We start from the raw sequence: 27,704 nt of genomic DNA on the forward strand, positions 1-27,704 counted from the left end.
AAAGAAAAGGCACAGGCAGAGGAAACACAGAAGAAGAACTAGAATATTATTTTGCCTCTTTTAACTCATGTCAACACTAACTATTTTCTTTTAAAGCAATTTCCTGAGAAGTTCAGAGATATTAAATCAGGGCTGTCAAAAAAGAAAAAAAAAGAAAAAACTCTCAAATTGATACTTCACTTCGGCTTTCGCTCTGTCTTATTATTCCTCCTTTTTACACGCTGCTTTTCTAAAGAGATTGACTGGAAATCGCAGGATCTCGACTCAACTCAATTAATTGGCCTGCTGGTGAAATCAAATATGTTTTTTGTGTGTGTGTGTGTGTGTGTGTGTGTGTGTGTGTGTGTGTGTGTGTGTGTGTGTGTGTGTATGTGTGTTTTCATGCTCAGCACCTCTTGGTGGTAACTGACTCTGGCAAAAGTCAACACAGGATCAGACTAAACTACAGAGGGGAAAAGGGAGTGAGGGGAGGGAGGGGAGGGGAGGGAGGGGAGGAGAGAGAGGAGTGCAGGCTGAGCATAATTTGGAAACTATGTGGCATATTTTCCATTTTCTGCACGCACTGGAGCCTGTCCTGTCTCCCAACTGGCAGACACACAGCAGGAGGGCTTTAAACATCTCTCACAAAATATCCGTCTGTTCCCACGGTAACCATTGGACTGTTGCTGTGTGCTCCGATAACTAGGTAAGATTTAAATTGTCCCTGTATCACCTCGCTCTCATGATGAGCATGCTATGGGCAACAAGAAAATTAGAGCAGGGTTAGAACTGGAGGAATTTCCCAACATCCGTTAGGTGTAGGGGGAGGTAATAACTTTTACACATACACACAAAAACATCTGTATTTATGCCTCATTAAAGCCAAAAAATACGCTGGAAATATGAACAGAATCTGTGTAGTAGAAAACAGTGTTGTGCTCCTCTGCTTCACTCCACATCTAAACACTCTCAACATGAGGGCAAGAAGTTTTATATATCCCATCATGCATCCTGCTCCCCTATAGCTCGGCAGACCAACTTCAGGGATTGTAGGAGGGGGAAGTGATGTCATATTTCTCTCTTTTTGTCTGTTCTCACTGAGCAGCAGTGAGGTCAAAGGTCAGCTGGCTCAGCATCAGTCACATCAGTCAGCCTCTGTTACTAATTATTATTGAGGGCCTCAGCCTCACAGACTAATCCCCCTTTAAACAAGCACAACTCTGACGGGACAAAGACAACAGTATTCCTTGTGCCTTGTGCCTCTCTTTCTCTCTCTCTCTCTCTCTCTTTCTCTCTCTCTCCCTGTGTGTGTGTGTGTGTGTCCCTCACAGGGGTCATGTTTAAGAGCCACAAATACCCACACAATAGCTTGTTATAGGCACCATCCAAACTAATTCTGATTCTTCACACTGGGTAAAGACAAAAAGTATTTTATGTTATAATGTGATGCACATCAGGTACCTCCGGGTATTATAAATCCCAAAAGGCTTCCTGCCACCAGTCAGATTACCATTAATCTTTCATCTCCTGCAGCAAAGCTCTTTAAAAAGAGGAGAAAGGAAAAGGTAAAGCCCTCATTCTAATGATGAAAAGCTGTCACTGTTTTGTTAAAAACTTCTGTAAACAAAAATACTGCAGCTGATTCAGACATGGAATCCAGACACCGACACCAAAGACAGACATACAACACACTGACTTTTAGGTTTTTAGCTGCTGAGTGGCCATAATGAGGCAAAAGGTTAAAAAAAAAAAAAAAAAGAAACAGCAACAACTGATGCAGAGTTGAAGAGCAAACAAATGCAGCACAGATTGGAAGCAGAACTGAATTCCAGGACGTGAGGTTCGTTTGAATGGATGTGGAATATCTGGCACCTTTAAATTAAATTTGATTTGCAGCGTTGTGCGTGTGTGCAAGAGCTAAATCCACAAACCTATAGAGGATGTGGCTGCTACAATAATCCGTATTCTGTGCACCATGACATACAGAATGAGGGTTTGGTGATGACCATCATGTGCACCACAGCCACATGTGTCTGTACTGTAGTAAAAATTAAGAATCTCTTACACTTTTATGTTATTTGCTTTAAAGGTCTCATCTTTTACACTTCTCCTGTGTTTAACTTGAAGTCATGCTCCATAAGAAGATATATTTGTGGTTTTAAGCACCAAAAAAAAACATCTCAACGTAGTTTTACATCTCCTCTCTCAGGCTTCTCTCTGGAGCTTTAGTAACAACAGGTCGGTGAGCTCTGAGCCTCTCTTCTGATTGGCTGACTGTTTTCACAGAGATTGAATAAAAATATAGCAGATTTCAGGTAAACGATCAGAGAAATTAAATCCTGCAAGGTTGGATGTTGGTTGTAGGTGGACCAGGCTTAGGGCATGGCTGAGGGTGGTGACTGCTTTGTTGTGACATCACAAAGTTCAGGAAGTCCTAACGGCTCGTTTTAAGGCTCAGTTTCTGAATACAGGCTGTGTGCATTTCTCTGTGGACTGAGGCTTTGATACTTTCACAGTATTGATATAGAACCTAGACCTGCTCTATAAATCAAACTACACATGGAAATCTACCTTTATGCAATATGGGACCTTTAAATCAAAGTCATGTTGGCCTGGTATGCTGACTTGTTCAGTGCAGCCTTGAAAACAGTTTATAATGGGAGATGCAAAAATGCATCAGTTGTCAAAACTATAAATCAGTTCCCTCATCCCACTTATCAAGGTCACATTGAGTCACATGGACACAGCTGAGAGGAAGGCCAGTGAGAATCTGGCAAACAGGCCTCTCAGCGAGCACTGAGCCGTCACCCAAATGAGCCAGTCATATAATATACACCAAAGACTTAATATGAACATAACAACACGTAGATCAAGAGCTACAGTACAGTGCCTACCTCAAAGACTTCTTCATCAAGTATTCTAGTTCCAAACACTATAATTCCTTTGGTATCGACGATGGGGCTGGGGCTTCGGAGCAGCTTCTGGGCGGTCTTCTTTTTACAGTCCAGAATGAGGGTGATGGTCTGCTTGTGCACACTGATGGCCACTCGATGCCACCTAGAAAGGGAGGCGACGTTAATTCACACACTTACTGGGTTACACGCTGTCCACTTAACAAACTCCTAACAGTGTAGGGGCCCCTTTTTTTCTGTCTTTGGCTTCTTGTTCAAATACATCCACCTCTGTTCCTCCACTCATCTTACTCTAATTGTTGACATAAATAGAAAGACACTCTAATCCATGTTACATGTAAGGGATTAAATATACAATATCATACAAGATAACATGTTGTAAACAAATCCGTTGCTTAAGCTACACCTGGCTCACAGATCACTTCGCCGAGGCCTAACACATCCACCTGGACTCTGATTAGAGCGGAGGACGCATAAACAAAAAACAGGAGTCTGATATTCCTTGGTGGATGTTCGTTGAGCCAGCGACTGGTGAACCTACTTTCCATCAGCTAGATTGACTCCTCTGAAGAGGGGGTAGTCCTCTGGACTGGGTCTGCCTGTGTGGTCCTCGTACAGGAACACGGGAGAGCGTCCCACTTCCAGTCCCAGCTGCTGGATGCCCTGCTCATTGTACACAGACAACAGGAAGGACTGGCTGCCCTTCTTGGGCTTCACCGTGGCCAAGATGGAAAAGTCCTCCGGGAACACATCACCTGGCAGGACGGAGGGTGGGTTGGACAGAGAGAGAGAACAGTTTTGGAGTTATAAGTAGCAGTAACCATTCATCATCATAAGAGGAATGAAATACTACTACAATGTTTGTGCTCAGGATGTTGTAATCGTATTATTATTTTAGGAGACAGACAGGGCTCTTCAGTGTCAAAAAAAGTTATTGTTACTTCTAATGGAAAGAATGTTAAAAAAACAGAAAAAGATCATTTAGTCTGGAAGAACCTCGATGGCTTTGAGGAAACGATTCGCAAAGTGCCCAAAATGTAACAAGATAGGATTAATCTGAAATGGATAAAGGCCGGCGAGGGGAAAAAATAAACGTTAGAAGCAGAACTGCAAAGTTGGAGCGTTTCCAGCGCAGCACAGGATGAGAGGCATAATGACAAAAGCATGTGATCCAGAGAGACTCTGTCGAACTATCCTTCAAACCGCTCCTCTCCTCTCCCACAGCTGATCGCTCTAGCAGATGCTCAGACGCTCCAGCAGGAGGGTTGGAGAGGAGGAAATAAGGAGAAAGAATGAATCACACATATGTATGGAAATGGAAATACCAATAATAATTTGGCATTTAAAAGCACATAAATGGTGTAGTAACAGAAAAGACAAACAGGAAAAAAAAAGAAAAAAGTTATCCTCCATTTGCATGGTTCCACTGTGCAGCCTCAACTATTTCCTCCATTTTGCTTAAGTGTGGGGCACATCTGCCAGACAGACTCCCTTAGTGGGGTGGTCTCGGGACCCCAGAAAGAGGGCGGACTTTCCAGCCATCTGAGGAGACTGTTGCTTGCTAATGTAGAGGTCAGACTACACTTGAGGCGAGCGAAGCTTTCTGATCTTTTAGTTTTGGGAATGAAAAAAAACCAAAAAAAAAACAGAGGCAGCCTGACTATATTCAAACCGCTACCATTATGAGAAAAACCAGCTATCTGGATTATGTTAAACATTAGCAAAGAGACCGCTTGGATTCCAGTAGCAGTTCCTTACTGTTCAGTGTATGCACAGCAGAAATTTCCAGACGACCGGAAAAAGAGAGGCAGGGTTTGTGGCCGCAGCGGTTTTGTAGCACCTCGTGCAGCCATCAAATCCCCTTACTCTGCTATAGGAGACGGGCTGGAAAATGCGAAATTGGAGTGACTATGGTTAAGGTGGCCAATCAGAGGCTGCGGAGGAAGAAGACGCCTCAGAGGGAATGTGGTGTGGAAACCTGAGGTTAGGGGGAGATAGTGGAAAAACGAAGGGAAAGGAAAAGAAAAAGAAATTATCCATTCACTTTATTCCTTCTCCTTCTTACTCAGTCAGCATCTGGGTGTCTGTCTGCCTTCCTGCTCTGTCTTCCTGCATTCTCTATCATTCTTTCATTAATGCCAGGCACCGAATCACATCATGCGGAGAGCACATGCTTTGGCAGTGCGCTCCCTCAGGAATTTAGCTTGGCATCATATGAGAAACATTGCTTTAATTGACAGATGCGTCGTCAGGACGGCGAAAAGGCAGGAGAGGCAGAACATGAGGAAGAGAGGAGACAGATGAGACGGACAACCCTTTGAAAACCTTTCTTGTACGGAAGAGTTTGATGAGGAAGACAGATACATGATAACCTTGGCAGGGAGAATATGAAATGAAGTGTTACTGTAGGATGTTAAGAGAAAATGCCAGAGAAAAGAGAGCAGATGAGGCAGCGTTTGTCACTACGTCCGTCTGTCGCAGAGACAACGAGTCAGCGCTGGCTCAGGGCAGGCTGTTTGTGTGGAGGTCAAGGGTCAGGTGAGGGCCAAAAGGGTAGAAGAAGAGAGAGAGCGAGAGAGTGGAGGGGGGGGGGCAAAAGGAGTAAGAATGGTTTATTTTCAAATTCAAAGTACTGTTTTTGAAATTGGAACTAAAAATTAAACTGTCTCTGAATGTTAAGTAGCGTTTACACAGCGAGGGTTCTCATTTTGTGGACTCATGTTTACGTGTCTGTGCTCCCTGCCATCACCCACGAGGACTGAGACGCCCTCAGCGAATCTCCATCATAACGCTGAGAAGGGAGGAGGAGAAGGATGAAAGACGGAGGTTAACAGAAACTGAAAATTGAGGACGAGAGAGAGAGTGAGAGAGAGAGAGAGAGAGAGAGAGAGAGAGAGAGAGAGAGAGAGAGAGAGGGGGAAAAAGAATAAATGAGCACCCTTCCTCCTCACTCTCTCCTCGGGAGCTTATAACAAAGTGGAAAGGGGTGTGAGGAGGGGTGGGGGGGTGTGGGGGGGGGTCGTTCAGAAAAGCTCGGGTTTCTCTGGAATGTGTCTCTCAAACTGCTACTTCAGGCCACCAGATGAGAGATAACTCATTCCTCATTTAGTGTGTGTGTGTGTGTGTGTGTGTGTGTGTGTGTGTGTGTGTGTGTGTGTATGTCTGTGTGTATGTGTGGACATGGTGGGAATGGAAAGGCTGCGGTGCCAGAAGTCCTGGGACTTTACACTGGCAGCCACCATCATCAGTATCAGACTTAAAAAGGTCTGGGAAAGTCAAAGACAAACTCAGACATCTCAACCAGCCAATCAGGCTCAGTCCATCACTTTCCTCCGGGTTAAAGACCCAATTAAAGCTGCCGTCTTTTGATAAGATAATATGACACAGATAGCTTCTGTTTTCTTGTGGAAAGATTTGTGCAACCGCCTGTCAGTGCGCATACAGGCAGCTAAATGGGGTAGAAAGTCTTGCGTCCTGTAATTGGTCATTCAGTCATCGCTGTGTCCAAATCCCTCCTCCTGTATGAGACGAGCAACATTCCAGCGGGATTGCACACTGCTGCAGAGAAAGTGTACCTGTCTGTTGGAAACAGAAAGGGTGGTGAGGAAGATGGATGTGCAGTGCAGGCAGGTGAGCGACCCTGAGTGTAAACGGCTCTAATGGAGAGGTTGCACCCAGGTTGGGCCCAAAATAATGTGACTAAAAAGTCTGTAGCATATGATTTTTTTGGTCCAAAATTAGAAAGTTTTTTTATATGTCACTTAGATTATGTGCAAAAAAAACATACAATTTTAGAAAACATCAATAAGAGAAGCTACTTATTATCAATAATCCACCGCTGATATGTTATTACTTCACTGATGTCACTAAACTCAGCTTCACCTCTCATTGTCAGATACCAACAGCATATGATTCAAGGGTTATAAACTTTTTTCTCCCCATCACATGAGGAGTAAACTATGGCCATAATAATTTCCAAATGACTGGTTATTCGATGTCAGCAAAATCGTATGATATGACCCTATTACTGTCATATTGAATCTCATAATTTAAACACTGATAAATAATCTTTTATTGTTTTGTAAGAAAAAAAGGAATTCTTTGGTGTTGTGCATCTATAAAGTCTCAAGTAATAAACCAAAATTACAGGCTATTACTGTCCAAATGAAGTGATAATATGCATGTGGCATTGGGATATTTCTCTAAGATCATAAAGTTAATATAGTATGTCACTCCTGAGCCTGTTAGCAAACAACAAGCAACCTCTGCTGCTTTGACAGCTTGTGATCTTAGCCTGGCCAGTTGGATTTCTCTGTACGCTGCAGCTGAAGCCCCTGATCGAATGGCCAGTGCCACCTAGCCACAGCAGTCCAGACTACAAGTACACATGCCAAGTCTTGGCTAACCCCATCCGGAGAGGAGAGGTATGAGCAGCTGCATCCTTCTTTCCTCGCTGTCTGTGCTAACGCTGGCTCACGGCCATTATGGCACATACCGAAGACAGAGGGCAAAGAAAACGCCTCTGCATTAACATCAGATTGCCAGAGCTACAGCCGGAGATCTGTGGCTCTTTGAATCTGTATATATGTACTCATACACGTTGCATCTCACGGATTAAGACTATTGAGAGACGGGAAGCGTGTGGTATACAAGTTAAAGATGGTCCACAGCCCCACCTCCCTGTTTCCTCGCTTCTTATTCACATAAATGAAGGTAAGAAAGGCCCCTTCTGTTTTCAGAGCCTCTGTAGTTTCAAATGAATCATCTCTTCCACATGTTTGCCTAATGATCGCATGTCTGCACTTGCTCTTTTCCAACACATCATCACAGACAGTCTGTGGTTATGGGGTCACGGGCCAGTGTGCGCTCTCGATTCGGAGCTACTGTGGGGTTTTTTATTACCAACATTATAGTCATAACAGAATAGGGCTTTGTTTACATGCCTTTGTTTTTTTTTTCCGTTTTTTTCTACGTGTGATATTTCTTTTTTCCACCTTTAGGAGGCAGTCTGCTGTGCTGATCATTTCTGAACCTCCAGGCTTCGGGCCAAAGTCATAACTCAGTAGCAAACTTAGTTAAGGGGTGGGGTGGGGGAGATGGATAAAATGATCTCACAAGTTCAGCTGCCTTCTGGAATATATTAGCTGTACATTCTCCTAGTGTTGAGGTGAGAGAGGGACCACATCACACATACTTATACAAGCATTTTAAAGGCCTTCAAGCCACAGGCAGCTACTTATTCTCTTTGCACCTTAAAGAGTACGTGGTGCCTGTTATGAACTCAGCCAAGTCGGTTTGTTTTATGTAGACTGTTATTTCGGATGATCCGCAGTGGCGTGTGTGTAATTAAAGAACGCGTGTCCAAAACAGAGACTCTCATGGGCTCTGCTGTCACACAGCTTCAAAGTGAGCAGTATTTGTTTGATTGGAGAGCATGATAGGGCATGCAGAGCCACAGGAGCCCTGTGGCTGCTGCTTTAAGCCCCAAAGAAGAGCCATGACATGGATCAAAGGTCCACTAAGGCCAGTGCAACGTCTGAGAGGACCATGAATGGGGCTGTCATCCAATCTAAGCACTGAGGAAGATTAGCTCACAGGAAGGGTTATCATTTCTCCCTCTTTACTGCATCTAGACCACATCACTGTTTGTTTGGTTTTTTTGGGGGGGTTTTTTTGGTTTTTAAGCGGCAGAGAAACCAATCACAAATGTAGAAATTGGTTGTCTAGGTCAAAGAGTTATGGTTTTAAATTTCCATTAAAAAAAAGAGTATACAGAGACAGGGAGCTTAGTGTGTCTCAGAAGACCGAGTTTAGACGAAATAGAAAGAGAGAGAGAGCGCTGTGAGGCGGCAGCAGTCTAGAAGAAATGATAGAGGGAAAAATTATGGCGCTTGAGGGAAAATAAAGAGAGAAGGAGGGAGAGGAGATGAGAGAGAGGAAAGTGCGACTGCAGCACACACCATAGAGCAGTAACCCAGAGCCACGTCAGCACAATAGAACAAGGCAAAAGTGGAACCCCAGACCTCCCCTCCCCTCCAACCACCCCTATCTTCACTGCTTTTCCACTGTTCAGCCCCTCCTACTACATCACACACTACAGGGCTGCACTTCTGATTCATCTGCTGTGTGTGTTAGCATGCATTATCTTTAGTTATTTTTCAACAGGGCTAACTCAGTTGCTTCTTTACAAGAACAGGGCTGACAGTAAAAGTATATATATATATATGTGTGTGTGTGTGTGTTTTAGTGAGGGGTAAACAGGGGAGTGAAAGATGAGACACATGCAGAGGTCGGCATGCCCTGCCTTAAAATCCCATAAACTAAAGGTAGAGTTGACATAAACAATCAAGTTATGGGGGCTAATAAAACTTCTACCTGGAGGGGTGGGGGAAAGGGAAAGGAATTGACTTAGGTGGGAAAGTATGCAAATTGCTTTCCAGCCATGTTTAAATGTTTTACCTCCAGTTTACTACGATGTGGAGCACAAGGCCATAAAGCTGACCAGATGGCAAGAGACACACTTGTGAGATAAGTTAAAGATCTTGGAAAAGCCACAACATCTGTCACAGCATAGAAAAATGAAATTAAAATTGGACTAGAATGGGCTTCGAGGCTTTTGCGCTGCTTCATTTCGACGTCCAAAGAGAAACGTTAAAAAGAAAAAGAGGGAGGGGGGCGATGATGATGTTAATACTTGATACAGTGTGTCGGGTCAGATACTCACCTGGATACAGCTGTTTGGTGGGGGCGCTGAGCTGGGCGTCTTTGGATACTCTGTAAGCCACGTCGGGTCCTTGTGTTGACCTCCGATGTGAGCAGAAACCCGTTGTTTTTGTAACACCCTCAGGTAAACTGTGAAAATCTAAAATCTTCAAGAGGTCTGCTGGTTCCGCTACGGAGAGAGAAAAAAGAGACACATAAAAGAAAAGAAAAGAAAAAAATGAGGTTAGATTTTTTTAAATGGATTGAAATAGCACATATATAAATATTGTTTATACAAAGCATATATAGATACAGCCCAGTCCAGTATTTCTGCATATTAAATAAGCCTTAATTATGGCCAATTCTTTTTACCATTCCCTCTATTTTCTGTCTTCTGCTGACTCAGAAGCAGTAGTTACTCAGCAGGAAACTTTACTGTTGTGGCTCAGAGAAGATTTCTGTTATCCATTTAGGCACCAAACAGAGATGTGCCCGTTTATAGATCGCCATGATCATGGGTTACAGCTGCAGCAAAAACCCATTCTTCCATCCATCTCCCTGCGACGCTAAATCTCCCGCTGCCTCCCCTCGGCCACAACCGTGCAATTAGCACACTTTCAGGCCGGTCGCCCCGGCTGTAATCAGGCCACCACAGAAGTACACTGGGTCAGGACAATGTGACATGGGGTTTGACCCTGGACCGCACCCTCGCATGCCAAAACCACCCAGGACAAACAGCTGTTCCTGCAGCCAGATGCACACATAACAAGCTCTCACAATGAGACACATTAGCATCCAGAAAAAGCACGCTGGGTCGCGTCTATAGGAACAGTCACATAAGGACGGGGGGTGTCAGGGTGTTTTAGAGAAGGACAAACACTGAAGTGGGGAAGCAAACTAAACAGAGGACGACAGGAGGATTTTATGGCACAAGAGTTTAAGAACTCTAAGACTAAGACAATAGCAAGCATGCTGCGGTATTCTCCTATGTGAATGTGGAGCGTCAAAGCCAAGTATAAAAGCCTGCGCACACACCCACACACAGGTACAGCAGCCCTAGTGTCATAGTCATAAAGACCACACACAACGTTCAATAGCCCCATCCGTCTGAGAGTGAAAGGGCTGCTGGGAAAAAGCAGAAAGGCGACTGGGCAGAGCAAAAAAAAAAAAAAAAAAGTGTTTGTACATTCTGCAACAACCTCCAGCTGGATGTGATTTCACATGAGTCACGTGCAGCACAGATCAATTCAAAAAAAAAAAATCACCATTCTTAAACAGAGGTTTCCTTTAAGAGCACTTTGGCTGCACGTGTTCCTCCACAGCTGTGCAGGGATTGTGGGAAAAAAAGAGAAAAAAAAAAACTTCCTCCTCCTCAGCTGAAGTCTGCTTGAATGTCTCATTGATTATCTTTCAATCAAGTCAGCTAATGAAAGTTTACTGGGAGTATTTAAAAGAAGATCTGCTTAAAACTAACAAACCATCTGCCTGACAACAACCAAGAAACACAATCTCTACAACATCGGTCATCAGGCGTGGAGTAACTTCACGCCATCGCTCAACAAATGAAGACATAAACACACTTTGGAACAGTTTATACCTGTCTAGACAATTTCGAGTAGAAAATACAGGATGCGAGTTTGATAAATGTTTTGATTTCCAAGTCGGGATGTTCTCATCTCACCTCTGTCTTTCTATCTCTCTCCTCCTTGAGCCAGCTGCCTCTTCTTGTTCATGGAGAAAGTCTATTATCCAATCCTTAACTCTGTCATCATTTTTCTACAAATGTGACTCAGCGGAATGTAACATCACTTTGGGGGGCATATCAAAGCAGAGGCAGGGGGGATTTATAACAGCAGTTCATTTGAGAGAGTACACTAATCCGAGCACCACACCCAAGTGTTTCCAAAGCCACTACATAGATAAATAGTCATATTCCTAGAAGTGCATACCACAGGATGACAGAGCCTCTAAGCAGGTGAAGGGCCTAAATAAAAAGACAGCTTTGTCTGTCATCAACTCATAATGAAGAGAGAGACAGAAACTCAGCCCCCGGCCAGAAAACGTCCATCATTCACCATGATGACAGAGGTTCGTTTAATGAGCCTGTCAGTGGGAGCTCAGCGACAGCAGAATAACTGTCAGTGATGGGAAAGTTCATACAAATGCCCTGATTAGTCGGCCATTAATCAAAATGGCAGATAAGTCGTTATCATTTATTGGTCTACAAGAGGGAGATTGTAAGACAAGGTCACAACCGAGTATAAGGCTAAACGATGCGTGGTCAGTGTGCAACATTGAGCGGCTAGATGACATAATGTGCTGATTAGCATATTTGTGAGGTTATCTCGTCATATTTGCATTATGCCTAGTGTCAGCTGGTTTCACGCCATTTATCCGCTCGCTTCTCTCCTACTTCCTGTGCTCACGTATACAGTATTCTAATAGTCGAATTCACAATATAAGCTGTTCTCATTTACATGTTTTTTTTCCGTTTCTGTTGTCACGACAACGGAACAAGTACGAAATAGCAACTGGAACGTGGCTCATTAAGACAATATGTTAACCAGCACTCGCTTCCAATTCTGCTGCTGCTAAAATCCTCAACAATCCGACTGTCTTCAACAGAAAGTTGCTAATGTTTATACAAAAAGTTGCTAGGTTTTGCCGCGAGGTGCTTTGTTGAAAAAAATTCACACTGGTTGCACTGGTTGCTTAGGAACTGAGGCGTTCAGGGGCATGAATGCCTCCAATAAACTTCTGAAAAGTTTGGTAAATGTTTATGATTCACACTCAGCAGCACGATGCATGAAGCTGAAGACACTGAAGCACAGGGACTCTACAGCATATGAGCTGTAGCACTGTTTCACTCATCAAACCTGCGACAGACCGTAAACTGCTTCTAGAAACTGTCTAGGAAAACCTCTCTGAAGTATATTGTGGGACCCTGAACACCTCTGGTCAGAGATATGGAGGAACTATTAGGAAATCATCTGTAGTTATTCACATATAATGGGGTGTAACGTCTCTTTAGAAAATTATGCTGTTCAGAAACAACAGCAAAATCTTTATATTCTCTTGCAGTCTAGAAATTGCTACGTGTAGTTTAAAGGTTTTTTTACCGTCTGTATCAGCATCTGTATTTGTTTCAGAAATTTTCAAAATGAGCAAAACAATTCAGCTGGATCTTCCCTAAACTCCCAATCAGTTTCTGTGGGATAGACACAAGGAGCTGCTGTCTCTCAGCCACTAATATAACTGCAGTTAATAACACATAAAAGTGACACAGCAAGAATTTTCATTTAATACCATTTTTAACAAGGGCCATGGTTGACTGAAGGCAAAACTCACCGTCCTCTGCCTTTTTCTGCCCCAGACAACCACAAATGTTCCCTGTAAAATCCACAACAGTCTGCTTTGACACTACAGCAATTCCCTCTAACCTGCCAACATCCTGCAGCACATTATCCCAGGGGCTATAGATCAATTGATCACTGACAGTTGCACAGAAGCAGCCCATACAAGGACTGGAATGGGCATAACTGTCCTACGGTTTAAACAGGGGCCACTGTATTAGCTACAGTATTAAAGTCATCTACTACTACATTCATTAAGAATTTGTCTGAGATTCTCAGACTGTTGTAACCAACCAGTCGTAGCATCCCATTTTCCATCTCCTCTTAATTCATCTTTGTCAAGCCTCTTCCTACCGTACAGTCACTCCAGCACCTTATATGGACATGCCCTGCTGCTAGGCACTCTGCCGATGACAGGTACAAACACACACTTCAAATCTTTCCTCACAGAATCAAGCTAATAAAAATCATATCTGTCCTTGTTATACTCATATAGAGATAATCCTGCAAACATGTCTTCAAACCAGAATGTGTAAACACACGCACACAAACAAACTACCTCCACTTATCCAACAAGCCACAGCCATTTTATTAGTTTACAGGTGACAACAGCACAGACACAGCGATGAATCATTCGAAGAAGTTCCTCTGGGCTACCAGCAGCCTACACTCACCATGCATCATAACAATATGGATGTCATAACAGCAATAACAACATCATAATAAGAGCCCTCCCGGAACCGCAAGGGAAGAGGAAGAAGTGGGGGAAGTCTGTAAGGATCATCCAATCGATGCTAACCGTGTCACGACCCCTGATGCTGAGTGTTGCTTTTGCTAATCCACAATGACACAAACTAATCCCATGAATTTCAGCAGCTTTTCTTTTTTTTCTGGGAAGGAAACAATTGTCATCAGGATTCCCCCTCATCCCATACACTCTTTCCCTCCATCAATCAGTCTGTTCCACTTTCTCATTTCTGCACATGTTATTCATTTTTTTTTCATCCAACTTTTTCATTCAAGGATCTCAAAGCGACTGCGGGGCCTCTTCTTGGCTTACCTGGAGGTGAGCCAGGTGCAGAGGTGCCAATTAGCAGCTGACAGGAAAAGAGGTGGAAGGTGAAGGGATAGCAACAACTACGAAACCACAGATCGATGGAAAACCAATCTGAGAAAACAGCTTTTCCAATAAAGCGATGATTCAGCTAATGCAAAGAGCAAAGAAAAAAAAAAGGCAGTAAGACGAGCAGTTACAAACGTTATCAACTCTCTTTCCCTCCCTCTTCAACATATTCTCACACACCTTCATTCATGGATTTCTGTCACCGGCACTCGACCTTCCAGCGGAAGTCCGTCCTGACCACATCCTAAGCCGCATGTATTGGGTCTACGTCCCACCTTGTTAAGCTGAGATGTTTACCCACTTAACATGGCGGTTCCCTCGAGAGACCAACACCTCTGGCACAAGATGCTAAAAATACTTTTCCCTCTGACCACAGCCCCTCACATCCTCGAGGCAGGTTCCCCCACACATACACAGAAACTGTTTATATGACACGGTCTTGTGTACATTTGCGCACCGCCGGCACTGCCGCCCGTCCTCTGCAGCTTTCACCGCTTTCATGCAGCGGAACATGACACAAAAAAAGCAAACACAGTAAATACAGAGCATCATTTCACCTTTTCTGCTCTTTAGATGCTTTTTTATGTGAAACTAAAACATCTTCTTTCCTTTCCTCTCAGTTTATCCATATATTACCTGCTGTAACACGCTGGGGTATTATTCCACACGTCAGCGATGCCTCCATCATCTACAGCCTCAGCATTTATCCACAGGTAAATGCATTTACAGACACAAATGCATGACGCTACAAGCAAAGACATAACTTGTTAATGGCCCTCTCTTGCATGTAATGGGTATAAAGTATACACTTCAGTTAGGGTTTTTTCCACGCCATATGCACAATGGAAAAGTGTAAGTGTAATGTACAAATTAGTGTGCAAAGTGCTGTATCTTTGATGTGATGTGCTAAAAGAGGAGTGGTTCACTTTGTTTTAAGCCTTTTATGGGTTTGTTTGTCAGACATGGGCTGGATGAAGTTACAGCACAGTAAAGAATAATGAATTCGTAAAAAGTATATAGTAAAAGTGTGAATTACTTTTTAAAAAAAAAGACCTACTATATTACAGCCGACTGTTACAGAGAAAAGTGGGCATGGTGTGGTTTTACAAGTGTCTTCCCCACCCTGCCGTCTTTCTACCTTTTTTCTCTCTTTCTCTGAACAGTAGCTTGAGTGCCAGATTCATAATCCTGCTCTCGGCTCAGTGCCAAAACTGTGGTGGATCCCATTCCCCTAACCTATCCATCTACCCTTGATTTCCACAAATGCACACGTACATATACACACACACGCTCTGTAACAACACTTACTGACTCCAGACGACACCATTTCATTTGACAGGAGGAGGGGTGCCGAACCAGTGAATTAGGACTTTTTCATGGTGGGGGAGTGGGTGAGTGGGTGGTAGTGGGGGGATTAACATTCTTCCTGCTTTCACTGCCCCCCCCCCCCCCCATCCTCCTCCTGCTCCTCTAGCCCTTCCTGAAGTGAGGCCTGACTCTCCAGGCACATGCTTGACCTGGCGCTGAGGACAAGGAGTAATTAGCAGCCATAAAGTGGACCCTGCCTCTCTTGGAAACCAGCACAGCCAAAAACAAGAATGTCCAATGAGAGACTTCCCCCTCCTAGAGCGCTTCACAGACCAGGAGGGTGTAAGAGTTTTTTTTTTTTTTTTTTTTTTTTTTTTTTTTTATAATTTCACCTGATTGTTATAAAACTTTAACTGAAGGCAACTGTTGTGAAGCTGGAGCCTCACTGTGAATACAGCAGGTTTCAATTAAAGCTCTGACTTTAATTACTTAAAGCGAGACTATGTAACTTTTAAAAGTAGTTAAGACATTCTTCTTCTACCAAATTAAAAGTGGAATTCATAAGCAATAAAAAGCACTCTTGCTCATTTCAGTGCACTCAGTGGTTTTGCAGCTAGAGCCAGCATGACCGGGACCTCATGCTGGGTAATGCTAGCTAATGTTAGCAAGCCTTAGGTTTGTATTACTGTGTAACTGACTCTCATTTAAAGCATGTATCATCATCCCATATTTTAATATCAATCATGTCCCACTGTAGTCACAGCAAAACACAGCAAAAGTTATAAATGCTTCCTTCAGCATAAAACATCAGGAGGGTCTCACCCAGAAAATTGCTCAGCCGAGGCGGTAAGCCACCTGGATCCAAACACAAGGCCTAAGAATGACTAATGCTCATTAAATACATGGCGGTTGCAATGTGAATTAGTTCCTTTCTCCCTTAAAGGTAAATGTTTTATCTCATAAAAGTGTTTCAACCTCTATCAAGGTTGTGTATGTGGTCTCTGTTTCAGGCGTGGCAGCCCACCTCTGTGATCAAACGGCGGGAAGCCTCGATTCAAGCACATCTCTGGCATAATACTAAAGCATCAAGGTATCTGGGCCAAGAACAGGGAAACAAAAAGACACGTCCATCAACACTGACCTTAACTTGTTGCGTCTGGCTTTCATGTGACCAGACCTGGGACTCATACTGCAGGTATTAGGCTTGCTAGATTGAACACACACACACACACACAGACTGCGTGGAGCTCTTGTGTGAGAACACACATTCACTGCAGCACATGAGTAAACTAATGCAAGCACAAGCCTGAACGAGATTGTCAATTAGCAAGGTGGCAAGCAATCATTCACACCTCCACACCTCGGCTTAATTAAACCTACTGACTGCTTAACCACTGTCAGACTTCTTGGCAATCACACCTCCTCTACACACTTCGAAGTGAGGCTCAAACTGAGGTTCAAGTTGCACCAACGTGAACAACATACTGTGACCTACTCACACACAAGGTGTACAAATGGAAATGCATCACGCTAAAGTGGCTGTTAAATATGTTATATTTTAGCTGTAAAATCCTACCATGGGCTGAGTAATCATAAGTCCAACAGAAAACATGTTTTTGTCAATAATGATAAAAATGAAAGGTTAAAAATATTAATATTCAAATGCAATCACAGCTTCCTGAGAGGATGTGATTCGATGAGAGGAGATGGTGTAAAGTGAGATTCCCACAATCTGCCTGAATGTATTAGCAATGAAAGACGCTCTTGTTCAGTTCAATACACACAGAGGTTTTGCTGCTAAAGTCTTACCTGGTCTGGTATGACCAGAAGCTTACGGTGGCTAATGTTTGCAAACTGTAGATAGATATTGCTGTTTAGCATCAGTGAGCCAGTTCATTGACTTTACAACTCGTCTATCACCGGTTGTGGCTACAATTCAACAAAGGCTACACAGCCTAACTCTGAATATGCTAAGCTATTAGCATTAGCAATCATCATGTTGTCAGCATTTCATTTCATTGGCCAACTTTAATCCAGACTTCTCAGGACACTGACCCAGTGACCTCAGCTGAGAGCTGCACGTGAAAACAGCAGCGGGGCAGGAAGGAAGAGGGAGAGGAAGAAATGAGAGGAGCAAAATCTTTGTGTTTATACCCTTAATGTCCTCCATTTCCCTGGTGATGATCAGCTCATTCTGATGTTAATCATGAGATACTTAGCCCCAGACTATAATTGCAAAATGACAGGAAACATTGAAAAATGACAGTCAAGAGAGAAAGTCAGACTCACAAAAATCCAACCCAGAATCTGCAGATGTAGTCCTGCATATTCACACCTTTGCCCAGAGATGTGCTGTCTCTCTCACTCGCACAAGAACACAAGCACTCAGACCTGAAAGACGATCCAAAGAACAGAGAGTTTTTCTGACCACAGCTTCTCTTGTGTACTCTGTGGATCAGCGCTTTAGCCGTACTCTTATGGCTTTAACAGGGGGAATACCAGATGGTTTACTTCACTGTCTCCATGCTGCAGCTCACAGCGGTGGAGATAAATCACCGTCTGACCGTCCGCCACAGACGACGATGGAAAAACTGAGTCAAGATTCCCATTTTACACCAAGAAGCTACAGGAGCGGCACTTTTCAGGCACGAGTGATCGCCTGTTATCTCTGCCTTTTTTCATCTCTTCTTCCATCCTTTGTAGCTTTGTCTTTTTCTGCACCAGCTTTTATTTTCTAACCTCCATTAGCAATTTTATTTCCCTCTGCCTATTTTATCTTTTCCTGCATTGAGGCCTTTTCCTCATTCTGTCTAGAAATCTATGATAAAAGAGAGCCCTGCAGCGCCGACATTACAAAGCCATTTCCTCTCACCCAGCCTCACAGATAACCATTATTCCAGCTCCAACACACTGACACAAAACAATGAAACTGAATCTAATAAATATAAAAAATCCTGTACAATAATGAATCTTTTCCCATTGGTATGGACTATCCAGCACTGACAAGTCAAATACTTCCAACACTGAGGTGTTTTGCCTCTTAGCTAATGATGGGAATCGATACATCATCATTTTTTATGTTTTCTCACAAAGGAAGAGTTTCATCATCATTAATGGCCCACGAACAAATGCACCCAGCCCACATAATCAAAATGTGGATAATAATATACAGCAACTAGTGTAGATAAATATGATCTTTTAGAAGTAATGCTTAAATTAGAAGATGGATGGATACTGACAGCTTGAGACAAAAAGGAAGTAGATGAACATGATGCATCAAAAGCAGCATCATTTCACTTTTTATGTTGACAGTGTCTAAAAGGAGAGGAAATCAGAGACAGGATGAACAGAGGTAAAAGAAAATAAATCACCACACAGCTTCAGTGAGGTGAAAAAAAACAAAACAAAAGGAAGGTTATGTTCTTATGATAGTGTTAACACGAACACTGTACAACTGTAGCCTGGGGAAGGGGAAGCTTGCCATCTCAGGTTAGTGCCAAATAATCTGCCAACCATCAGTTCATCTCCTCCTGACACTTTAACCAGTGTCAAACTTGAGCAACATCAACCCTGTGGGTGAACAGACGTTACTGTGCAGGTGAACTCCCGGACCCGCAGTTGGCTGCTTTATACCTGAGTCAAAATCAAAATCAGCTACACGCCCTCCCGGTTTAAGTGAAATGTTTTTTGTAAAATGAAAAAAAAAAATTGTTTTGCCAATAATGTCTCATGAGGAATCTTAATAACTGCCTGGATTCTCTTTCCTGGCAACATTTATTTTTGGTTCTTTTGAATGTTGAACCAGAACCACAGTCTTTCCCTTAAACTTTACCAAGTGCTGTGTGTAAACATAATCATAGGGAAAACAAAAAATGATTATGTTTAGTGCCAATATTTTGCGACTTGGCAGACAATGTGAATTTACTGTTGCAAATAAGTGCCACATTAACATCCTTTTCTAGGGTTCCTCGAACACTCATTCGTGCTGGCACGGAGTGGTTTCTTTATTTGTCTGACATATTTCCTTTAGCTTGCTTCAGCACACACACTAGTGTTTGTGGTCGAACTCTGGCTTGTTGCAACAAAACCAAATGAATTAAGTTGGCTTGATTACAAAATATAGTTTTATTGGCGCCTTTTCCATTCCAGCTCTTACTAATTTCATCACCTAATAAAGTAAAAATAGAATACATCTGACTGCAGTGGGAGTGACCAGAAACCATTGTATTTCCCCCAGCAGGAAAAAATGCTTACACTCAGTGTTTCTGCTGCCCAGGCTGTGGCTAAGCTCCGGCTCGGGAAGGGGGAATGGGGTTGGAAAGGATGAGTCATACATTGCTTTCCATGCTCAATGATTATAATGCCCCATTACAGAGAAAAGCACTGTTTCCCAGCTCAAATGAAAAAACTCGGCTTTTGAGCCTGGACCAGACTTAACTTTTCACTCGGCCCGGCCACGCACTACATACAAAGCATACTGTTAAAAATCAACTGGAGGAGTGGGCGCCGTGATGCATCCTAAGGTAGCACATCCAACTTTTACATCACTGATGTAAAAGTGTTGACATTTTAAACACAGCTGCCTCCATTTTGTTCCTTTTAGTCTGTAAGGGAGTAAAGAACACATCGTCCTTTTCTGTTGTAAATTTGGAGCTGAAATGATCCATCTTTGTTTGACTCTCTAACAGCTATTAAATTTGAGCAAAAAACACCTTTAGAGAAAACCATCTGCAACTGGCTTCAAATCAAGCACACTGTTTCATGAGCACAGAGAACCATTGAGCAGCGCAAAACAATTATTTGACCCTTAATTGGTCTGGAAAGGGAGAGAGGATATACTGTCCAGGATATGGCAAAATAATGCACAATTGGTGCTGCACCAATGATCTCCGACACGGGGTCAAAAACATGTCCTGCATATTTTTGCTTTATCTCCCATGTTGTTATCAGACATTAGGGCTGATTTACAGAGTCCTTTCCACAAAGCCCGCATTTACAGGCTGAAGTGGCACATGCAATTGCAGGGTCACTGCTTCTCTCCACAGTCCAGCTAACTCAGATTCCTTCCTCAGCGCCATGGCAATAGGCACACACAAGAAGCCACTTATCTGACTGAGCTGGATGTGACCTCAGGACTGCCACTTCAAAAGGTGATTAAAAACATGAAAAATTACTGTAACATGTGTGGCTGAGAGATGGTCACTAATGGGAGTGAGTGACGGCATTGTGTCCTGACTTTAAAAGCCTCATGGCTGCCATGTGTGGTACCACAAAGGCACATCTGTGTCAGCCTCTCACTGTGAACAGGCTGCATTCGTTTGATATGGTTTTGACAGATCTTAACAAAACCAACTGTTTCGAAATGAATACTAATAATAATAATAATAAGCATTGTCCTTTCATTCGGTCATTTAAAAGGGTGTGAAACTTCTACAGCAACCTTCAGGGCAACCAGCTGTTAGCATTCTGTAAAATCCCCGAGTAAAACACACAGGAAGTTTACCAAGGATTCAATCACTTCTATAAGCTTTTATAATTGGCCTCATGAGGGAATTTATACACAGTGACAAAAAGGCAAAATTGACTCAGCCATATAAATTCCTTCAGAAAGAGTTGTCCAGATATAAAGAGACTGTAAATGAAAAACAGCTGTGGACCAGCTGTATGCGACCTTTAACCTTGTCATAAAGTTGGCTCACTCGAACAAAAAAGGACCTTTTAATGACCCTGGATGAGTATGTGCAAACCTGGCTGAAACGCAAGGCACACTGCTATTATTTTTACAAACTCAGCTATAAGGCTGCAGATGTTATTCGATTAGGAATTTTCTCTAAGAACCAGCCCCAGAATGGTGTATTTTCTTTAGAAAAATGCAACAGTACTTTTTTTTTTTCTTTTTTTCATGGTCCCCTGTTCCACCAAGAATGGGAAGAAAACATCTGGAAGACATTTTTTCTGGCTTTTTAGAGGGCTTAGCAGACAGCACAATGGAACTTATCGAATCCAGATGTGAGGGCGCGCAGAGAAACAGCGAGGCCTTCTCCTGTTTATCTCTTTAAAATGTACATAAGGTTAAAACAAATATCAGCTCCTAATACGAAGCATAATTCTTGAATCATGACCATATTTCCTGATTACTTAGCATCCCCTGCCAGTCTTTTCAATACTATTACCATCAGTGACTTTGGCCAAAAATCTAGCCTTGTTTTCATTTGCACAAGGTATTCAAAGAATGTTATTTCAGTATTTTTGATGACTTAAGTCCTCTGCTGAAGTAGGTCCTGGTCCGGTGTGAATGTTTGTTACGGGCGAACACCATCCAAAAGAACTTTTGGTTAATTAATGATAACAAACCAAAGTGAAAAGAGTCAAAACAGATTTTCTAAGACGTGTGAAAAGAGTTCATTGATTGGGGGAACGAAGGCATAAAGGAAACCTTTTGGAGTAGAGGCCAGATTTAGCCTGCTGATCATAAAACTACAAAACAACTGCGGTCCCACCCTGGGAGGCCAAGGCGTCCTATTACATTTAAATGGATGTTATTTAGTCAGACGCCGGAAAATGTCTGGAAAATCAGTGAATTCAAATTCTGCATGTCAGGCCAAAAATGCCAATGAATCCAAGTAAAAAGCACGAAACACTGAGAAAATGTACGACCACACTCTTGTTATCTTTCTCTTTGACCTCCAAGAGTCAGAGGAGAATTTACTGACACAAGGAGCGGTGGAGCTTCGACGGCAAGAATTCCTTTCTTCAGGCAATGAAACTGTAAACCTGACAACGGCAGCAATACGAAAGTCCTGACCTTCACCTCTGAACCCCGACCCCTCTTCTCATTCTTAACCTCCATGTCTTATGGGCCTTCTGTTATTACCACTTTTCACATTATGTTCAAAATGAGGTTTCCTCATTAATGCCAGGGCAAGTTGACCTCCCTGAAGAACTGTGGACTGTAGCTTCACTCACTGCCTCTAATAAAGCTAGACTTACATTCAGTGTGCTGATCCTCCATCTGTGACCTCAGGTTGCTTTGAACTTTTGGTTGGGGACAGTTTGGTAGTGTGCAGAAAATACACTTTGAGAATATGCTGCAATCTTAGAGGCATAACTCAATCAATCCTTTCTCTTTTTAATATTCGGTTTATCAGTGGCTAAAATACCCTTTTACAATATTAAATGCTATTCTGTGACAGCATTGTAGGCTAACAGGCTAAGCTACATTTCACTGCTGGCCAACCAATCATGTTGAGGGCCAGTGCACCGGTACAGCCTTAAAACTGCACTGACCAATTTTTGATATGAACAAATGACTGTGTAATGTGAAAAGACTGACAAATAATGACAAAGCCACAGTGAATTATCACCGCAGTCTGCAGTTTTCTTCAGCTGTACTTGGCATTTGAGCACAACTTTGCTTTTGTTAACCGTCACTGTTTTCATCAACCTTGTTTCAGGCAGTAGAGGGCAGCGTTTTTCAGTGACAAAGCTCAGAGAGACCAACTGATCACTACCTGCCCAAAGTTAGCAGCTAGCTCATTAGCACAGTAAGACATTTAGCAAGAGAAAGATCGGGATATTTTCCTCTGGAGTCAGCGGAGACCAAAACAGAGCTAAAAGGAGAGTGAACATTTAACTTACATTGACTAGGTTGATGGAAACACAACTCCAACTGAACGCCAATGTTGCTCCGTTACATGTTAGCCACACCAACTTTACCAGGTTACTGTGGCAAATGTGTTGCGTTTTCAACTTGTTTTGTCGTTTGCAGGTGGTGAAAAATATCAATGAACAACTTTACAGACTAAAACTAATTTGAATAATTACATTTTACATATCTTATATGCTATTTAGCTAAATGACTGTTTAGCAAATCTGGTTATTTTACGAATTAGGGACCGTATCCATTATGGATCTAGTTATTGGACCCCAATAATGCAAAAAAAAGTATAATTAAATGAATAGATTGGTTCTAAAATATTAACTTTATAAACTGGCTGTATCAGTTGTGGGTTGTTATAGGTGCCAAATCACTGTTTTTAATTTCAGTGTATTCTAAACCCACATAGTTTTAGGAAATCTACCTCTACTTACCATATTTATGAATATGAAATAAATAACAACTACAGTATTGATTTTAAAGTTTCCCCCTTATAGATATTTCTGTTATACCTGCATTTTTATGCAAGTATACTGTGTGTAGAGTTTCAGATCACCACTAATGGTGGGGATGTGTCTGGGCAGGCTGCAGCAAGCCCTCAGATGAATGCATATCCAGGTCCTCCCTGAGGCTAAGAGGTCATCTGGTTTGGGTCAAGATGAATCTTTTACTGATGACATATTGTCTGTAATTGTGCACAATGATGGGGCAGATACATGCCATAAAAATGCAATCATTTTACCATAATCCAACATTAATGTGAATATTACTGTAAAAACACTAATTTAATCCAATACTATGCAAATGAGCAACATGAAGAACCAGATAATGAGTTTACATAAAGCTTGTCATGTAGTCGGCATGTTGCTAACACTCAATCATTAAGTATTTCCCATTCAGCATGTGTCAAGTGTCAAGTTTCAGGAAGTATACCGGTCCTCTTGAGGATCACTTACAAGACTCTGGTTGCTCTGTGTCAGTTTTAAGAGCTGATTAAATCCAGCCTGCAGCATCAAAACCATTTCAGGCCCATGCTCTGTAACGTCCCACCTAACTCCAACTCCTCCTCTGTCATCAAAAATGACCCAGATATGGATCCAACCATTATACAGTGACCTAAGTTGTGTTCAGTTAACAACCATTGTTTGTAGGCAACATGAAAATAAACCAGCTGCAGTGATTCCTTCATATGTTGAACAGTATGATCCATATCAGCCTGTAAGATCATTTTAACTGCATTTGTTTTTCTTTAATCAGAATTTTTCTTTTTTTCTTTTTTTTTTTTTGCAGTTGGATGAGTTTGAAATTCAGCATCTAGCTGCAGGCAACCACGTCACATTCACACCATCAGCACAATCTTGGGACACTTTCAAACGGTCCTCAGCAGACAGAAGAAGCCACCTGTTCACCTCCAAGTCCCGTGTCAGAGCCTCACAGCAGACGGCAGACCACCAATCATGCCAGGCAGTCTTAAGGTGCTAATAATAAATGCAGGCCAGACCCCATCCCCACTGCCACGGCACTGCATGACCTCTGAGCACCTATGGGACACAACAGCCCCACACAGGAGTGTTTGATTATGATATGGACTAGATTTTAACTTGCATTTTAAGTTACAAAAGCCACACTTTCATATTTTCAGACTGGGTTATATACGTCTTAGTTAGAAGCATGAGGAGAATCATTAGTGGTATATAGTTGTTTGAGTTTTTGCATTGGGCCCACTGCTTCAGAAACTGTGTCCTGATCCTGATGTAGGAGTCCTTGAGGCAGCTCCACCCTGCCACTTCAGACAAGTTGCAGCCCCTCCCTATTATGAAAATTGTGCTCATCCCTCTCATCAGTTAAAAAAAAAAAAGAAAGGAAGAAAGAAAGAAAAAAAAAGAGATTGGAAAAGCCTCTAAACTTTCTTGAGCTGCACCACAGCAAAGTTACTATTAGAATAGAGTAATAAGTCTGCAAAATGCAACACAAAATTAGACATCATCTCTGAAAAATACATTACATTTGTCATCCAGGGGCAAACTGGATATTCTTTCACTTCTTATGCCGATTAACTTTAAGCATCTAAGTTAATATATTCAAGCCTGGATCTGTATTTATCAGCTGTTGGAGGCTTCTGCAGTTAGAAACCTTTTGCTCAACTTCACTGCAGAACCAGTTCCTCCATATCCAGACAGAATAAGTGGCCAATTCCATATCAGCCTTTCTCTAATGGAAGAAAAAAAAAAAAAAAACTTTCTCTGAAAAACATGCAGTCTTTTGATACTAACACAAGTCCCATAGTTTCGGGGGGAAAAGACCAAGCTGAATACATTACAGCACCAAAAAACTGCACAAAGATGAGTTGAGGAGAAGGAGGAGGAGGAGGGGCGGACATCACAGTGATCCCCTATAACCAAAGAGGAAAAACTCCAAAACTGTGTCCACAAATCTCACAGCTGCTTCTTACCTGAACTTGCATGCGATGTGACAAAAAGCAGAATCACCGCTAAAGTGATTTGGGCGTCCCTTATCCTCCGTTTAACTTTCCATCTTATATGGGTATCCATGACCGCCAGAAGACGTCCACGGCAAGTGGATTCACTTTTCAACTTGGAGCAACTAATTAGACTTGCAACAACTTCTTGGTCAGGACAATACTAAAAGCCAAAAGTCCCAGAGAAAGAGAGAAAAAGGGGGAGGGGGGGTGTATCGTTATTTCTCAAGCAGCCATAAGGGTTTGTTAGTGTGGGTTCCTCCAGCTATAGTTGACGGATGGGCACCGTCTCTCCCGCACTGCTCCTCTCCTCTCTGCTCTTCTGAACTGTCCTGCGCCGCTGCTCCTCCGATCAGAAGTGTTGCCCCCTCCTTCAGTCGTCACATACAGCCCCTTCAAGTCCAACGGGGCAACACACACACACACACACACACACACACACACACACACACACACACACACACACACGAAAAAAAAGTCTTCCCCCCCAGGCTGTCACTCACTCCGCGGACAAGAGGTTCAGGCAAATCAGAGGAGGCCATATATCAGAGCCAGCCCTGTTATTGGGCCGGGGGAGGGAGGAAAAGTTGAGAGAAAGTTTCACGCCTACACTTCTCTGCACGCTCTGAATTATTTTACATGGAGTCCGCTATCTCCAGAGGAGAGTCAGAGCGGGAAAAGCGAACTGCATCTGAGTCAAACCATGAAGACATGCATAGTTTTCATTCGCTGTACAAGCTGGAAGCGCCGTCCCACATACTTTTACATATTAGGTTTGAGCCAGTGTCCTATTAAACATTGTCTTGACGATCTGTCCTGAAACGTTATAAGTTGCTTATTTTGATACAGAGTCAGCCTGGTTGTTGTTGGTTTAAGTTAATAACCAAAGTTGGTGACTGCCCCCCCCCCCCCCCCCCCCCCCCATTAGACCCACAAAAGGACCCCTAGGTTTATTTCATGTCAACTGACAGAGCTTAACCAAATGATGAGTTTATAAAACATAAACAAAGGCTGATACTAACAGTGTCCTGCATGTTATCTAACCTGGGGGCATATTAGATGATATTGTTTTCAGTGGTTGTATTTAATCAAATAAGGATCTAAGGATAGAGGGTGTTATATGCCGTACACATCATAAAGCACTTGTGATTTTGTGCTGTATAAATAAAAATTGACTTGCCCAACAAATGCTCTGGTATCTCTTAAAAAGTTTAACCATTCAGTTCCACGTTGAATTTATGATTTAAAGTATAAAAAATTATGAACAATAACGTTTTATTGTTCTGTGCTTCTTCATTTTTCCATTAAAATGAAATGCAGTCATGGAATTCATTAGTTGTGTTGCTGCCGAACCTTTGGCCATAGAGTCTGTTATAAAGAAGACCTGCGTCATAATCTAGTTTAGTTGTGCTCAATATAGGACCATGGTGCATATTCCTAAATAAAATTATGTTACCATAGATCAGCTGACAGTTAAAAAAAAAAAAAAACATAGGATTGGAGTTTACTGCAGCACATGACTATGGTTTCTGCGTCTCTGGGCAAAATGTTATTAAGCTGAGCAGGAAATTTAATTTGTGGACTTTGAAAAAAAAATCTAACTCTAGGTTTATTTTTTATTTTTTTGCTTAAACTCCATGGACTACGAAGGTTTGCTGTGCACTGATGGGAACTTGGAAGTGACGAGGTACAGACACCAAAATGTGTGAATTCCCTTTACGAACCATTAGCCAGTTTTACCATCTGTAGTTATCAGTCTATTTAAGATCCAGAACCTCAGCCACCACAATCATATAAATGATAAGAAAAAGGACTAAGGTGCACCAGCAATTAAAAAGAAGATGAGTCCACAGGTGATAATCAACCTCTGGCAAGATGGTCCAGCTTTTTTTCATTTCACAGACAGGCCCAATTTAAGAGAGTAACAACACCAAACTCTAAAGGAAAAGAACATTTATTATTAAATAATCAGGTGTTACATGATGTATTGGTTATTTTTTTTTCCATCTTGAATCCAAAACAAACTGTAACTGCCATTTCTGCTTCTGCTTTCGCTAAACAGTTACATTTCTATTTTGTTACAAAGAGACATAAAACATTTTGAGCCCATTTGCCTATACAATTTGCTACTGTAAGATTGTATATATACTTACTTTACTGTACTCCCCCTTTTAATATATAGTAACACAAA

The 27,704-nt window shown here is 42.3% G+C and overlaps 1 protein-coding gene across 2 annotated transcripts in view; it reads right to left on the minus strand.

The window, feature by feature from the left end:
* The window catches only part of col5a1 (procollagen, type V, alpha 1), a 73,588-nt gene extending 47,690 nt beyond the window's left edge, over positions 1-25,898 (minus strand). For both annotated transcript variants that reach the window (XM_056404097.1, XM_056404096.1), the window contains exons 1-4: positions 25,487-25,898; positions 9,616-9,783; positions 3,433-3,646; positions 2,874-3,036 (exon numbers count right to left, since the gene is read on the minus strand). In XM_056404097.1, coding sequence (XP_056260072.1) covers positions 2,874-3,036; positions 3,433-3,646; positions 9,616-9,783; positions 25,487-25,586 — 645 coding nt within the window. In that variant the 5' untranslated portion in view covers positions 25,587-25,898. The remainder of the gene's footprint in view (positions 1-2,873; positions 3,037-3,432; positions 3,647-9,615; positions 9,784-25,486) is intronic.
* Between the last annotated feature and the right edge of the window lie 1,806 nt (positions 25,899-27,704).

This window comes from Seriola aureovittata, chromosome 18 (assembly GCF_021018895.1).
Source record: "Seriola aureovittata isolate HTS-2021-v1 ecotype China chromosome 18, ASM2101889v1, whole genome shotgun sequence".
NCBI classification, from domain to species: Eukaryota; Metazoa; Chordata; class Actinopteri; order Carangiformes; family Carangidae; genus Seriola; species Seriola aureovittata.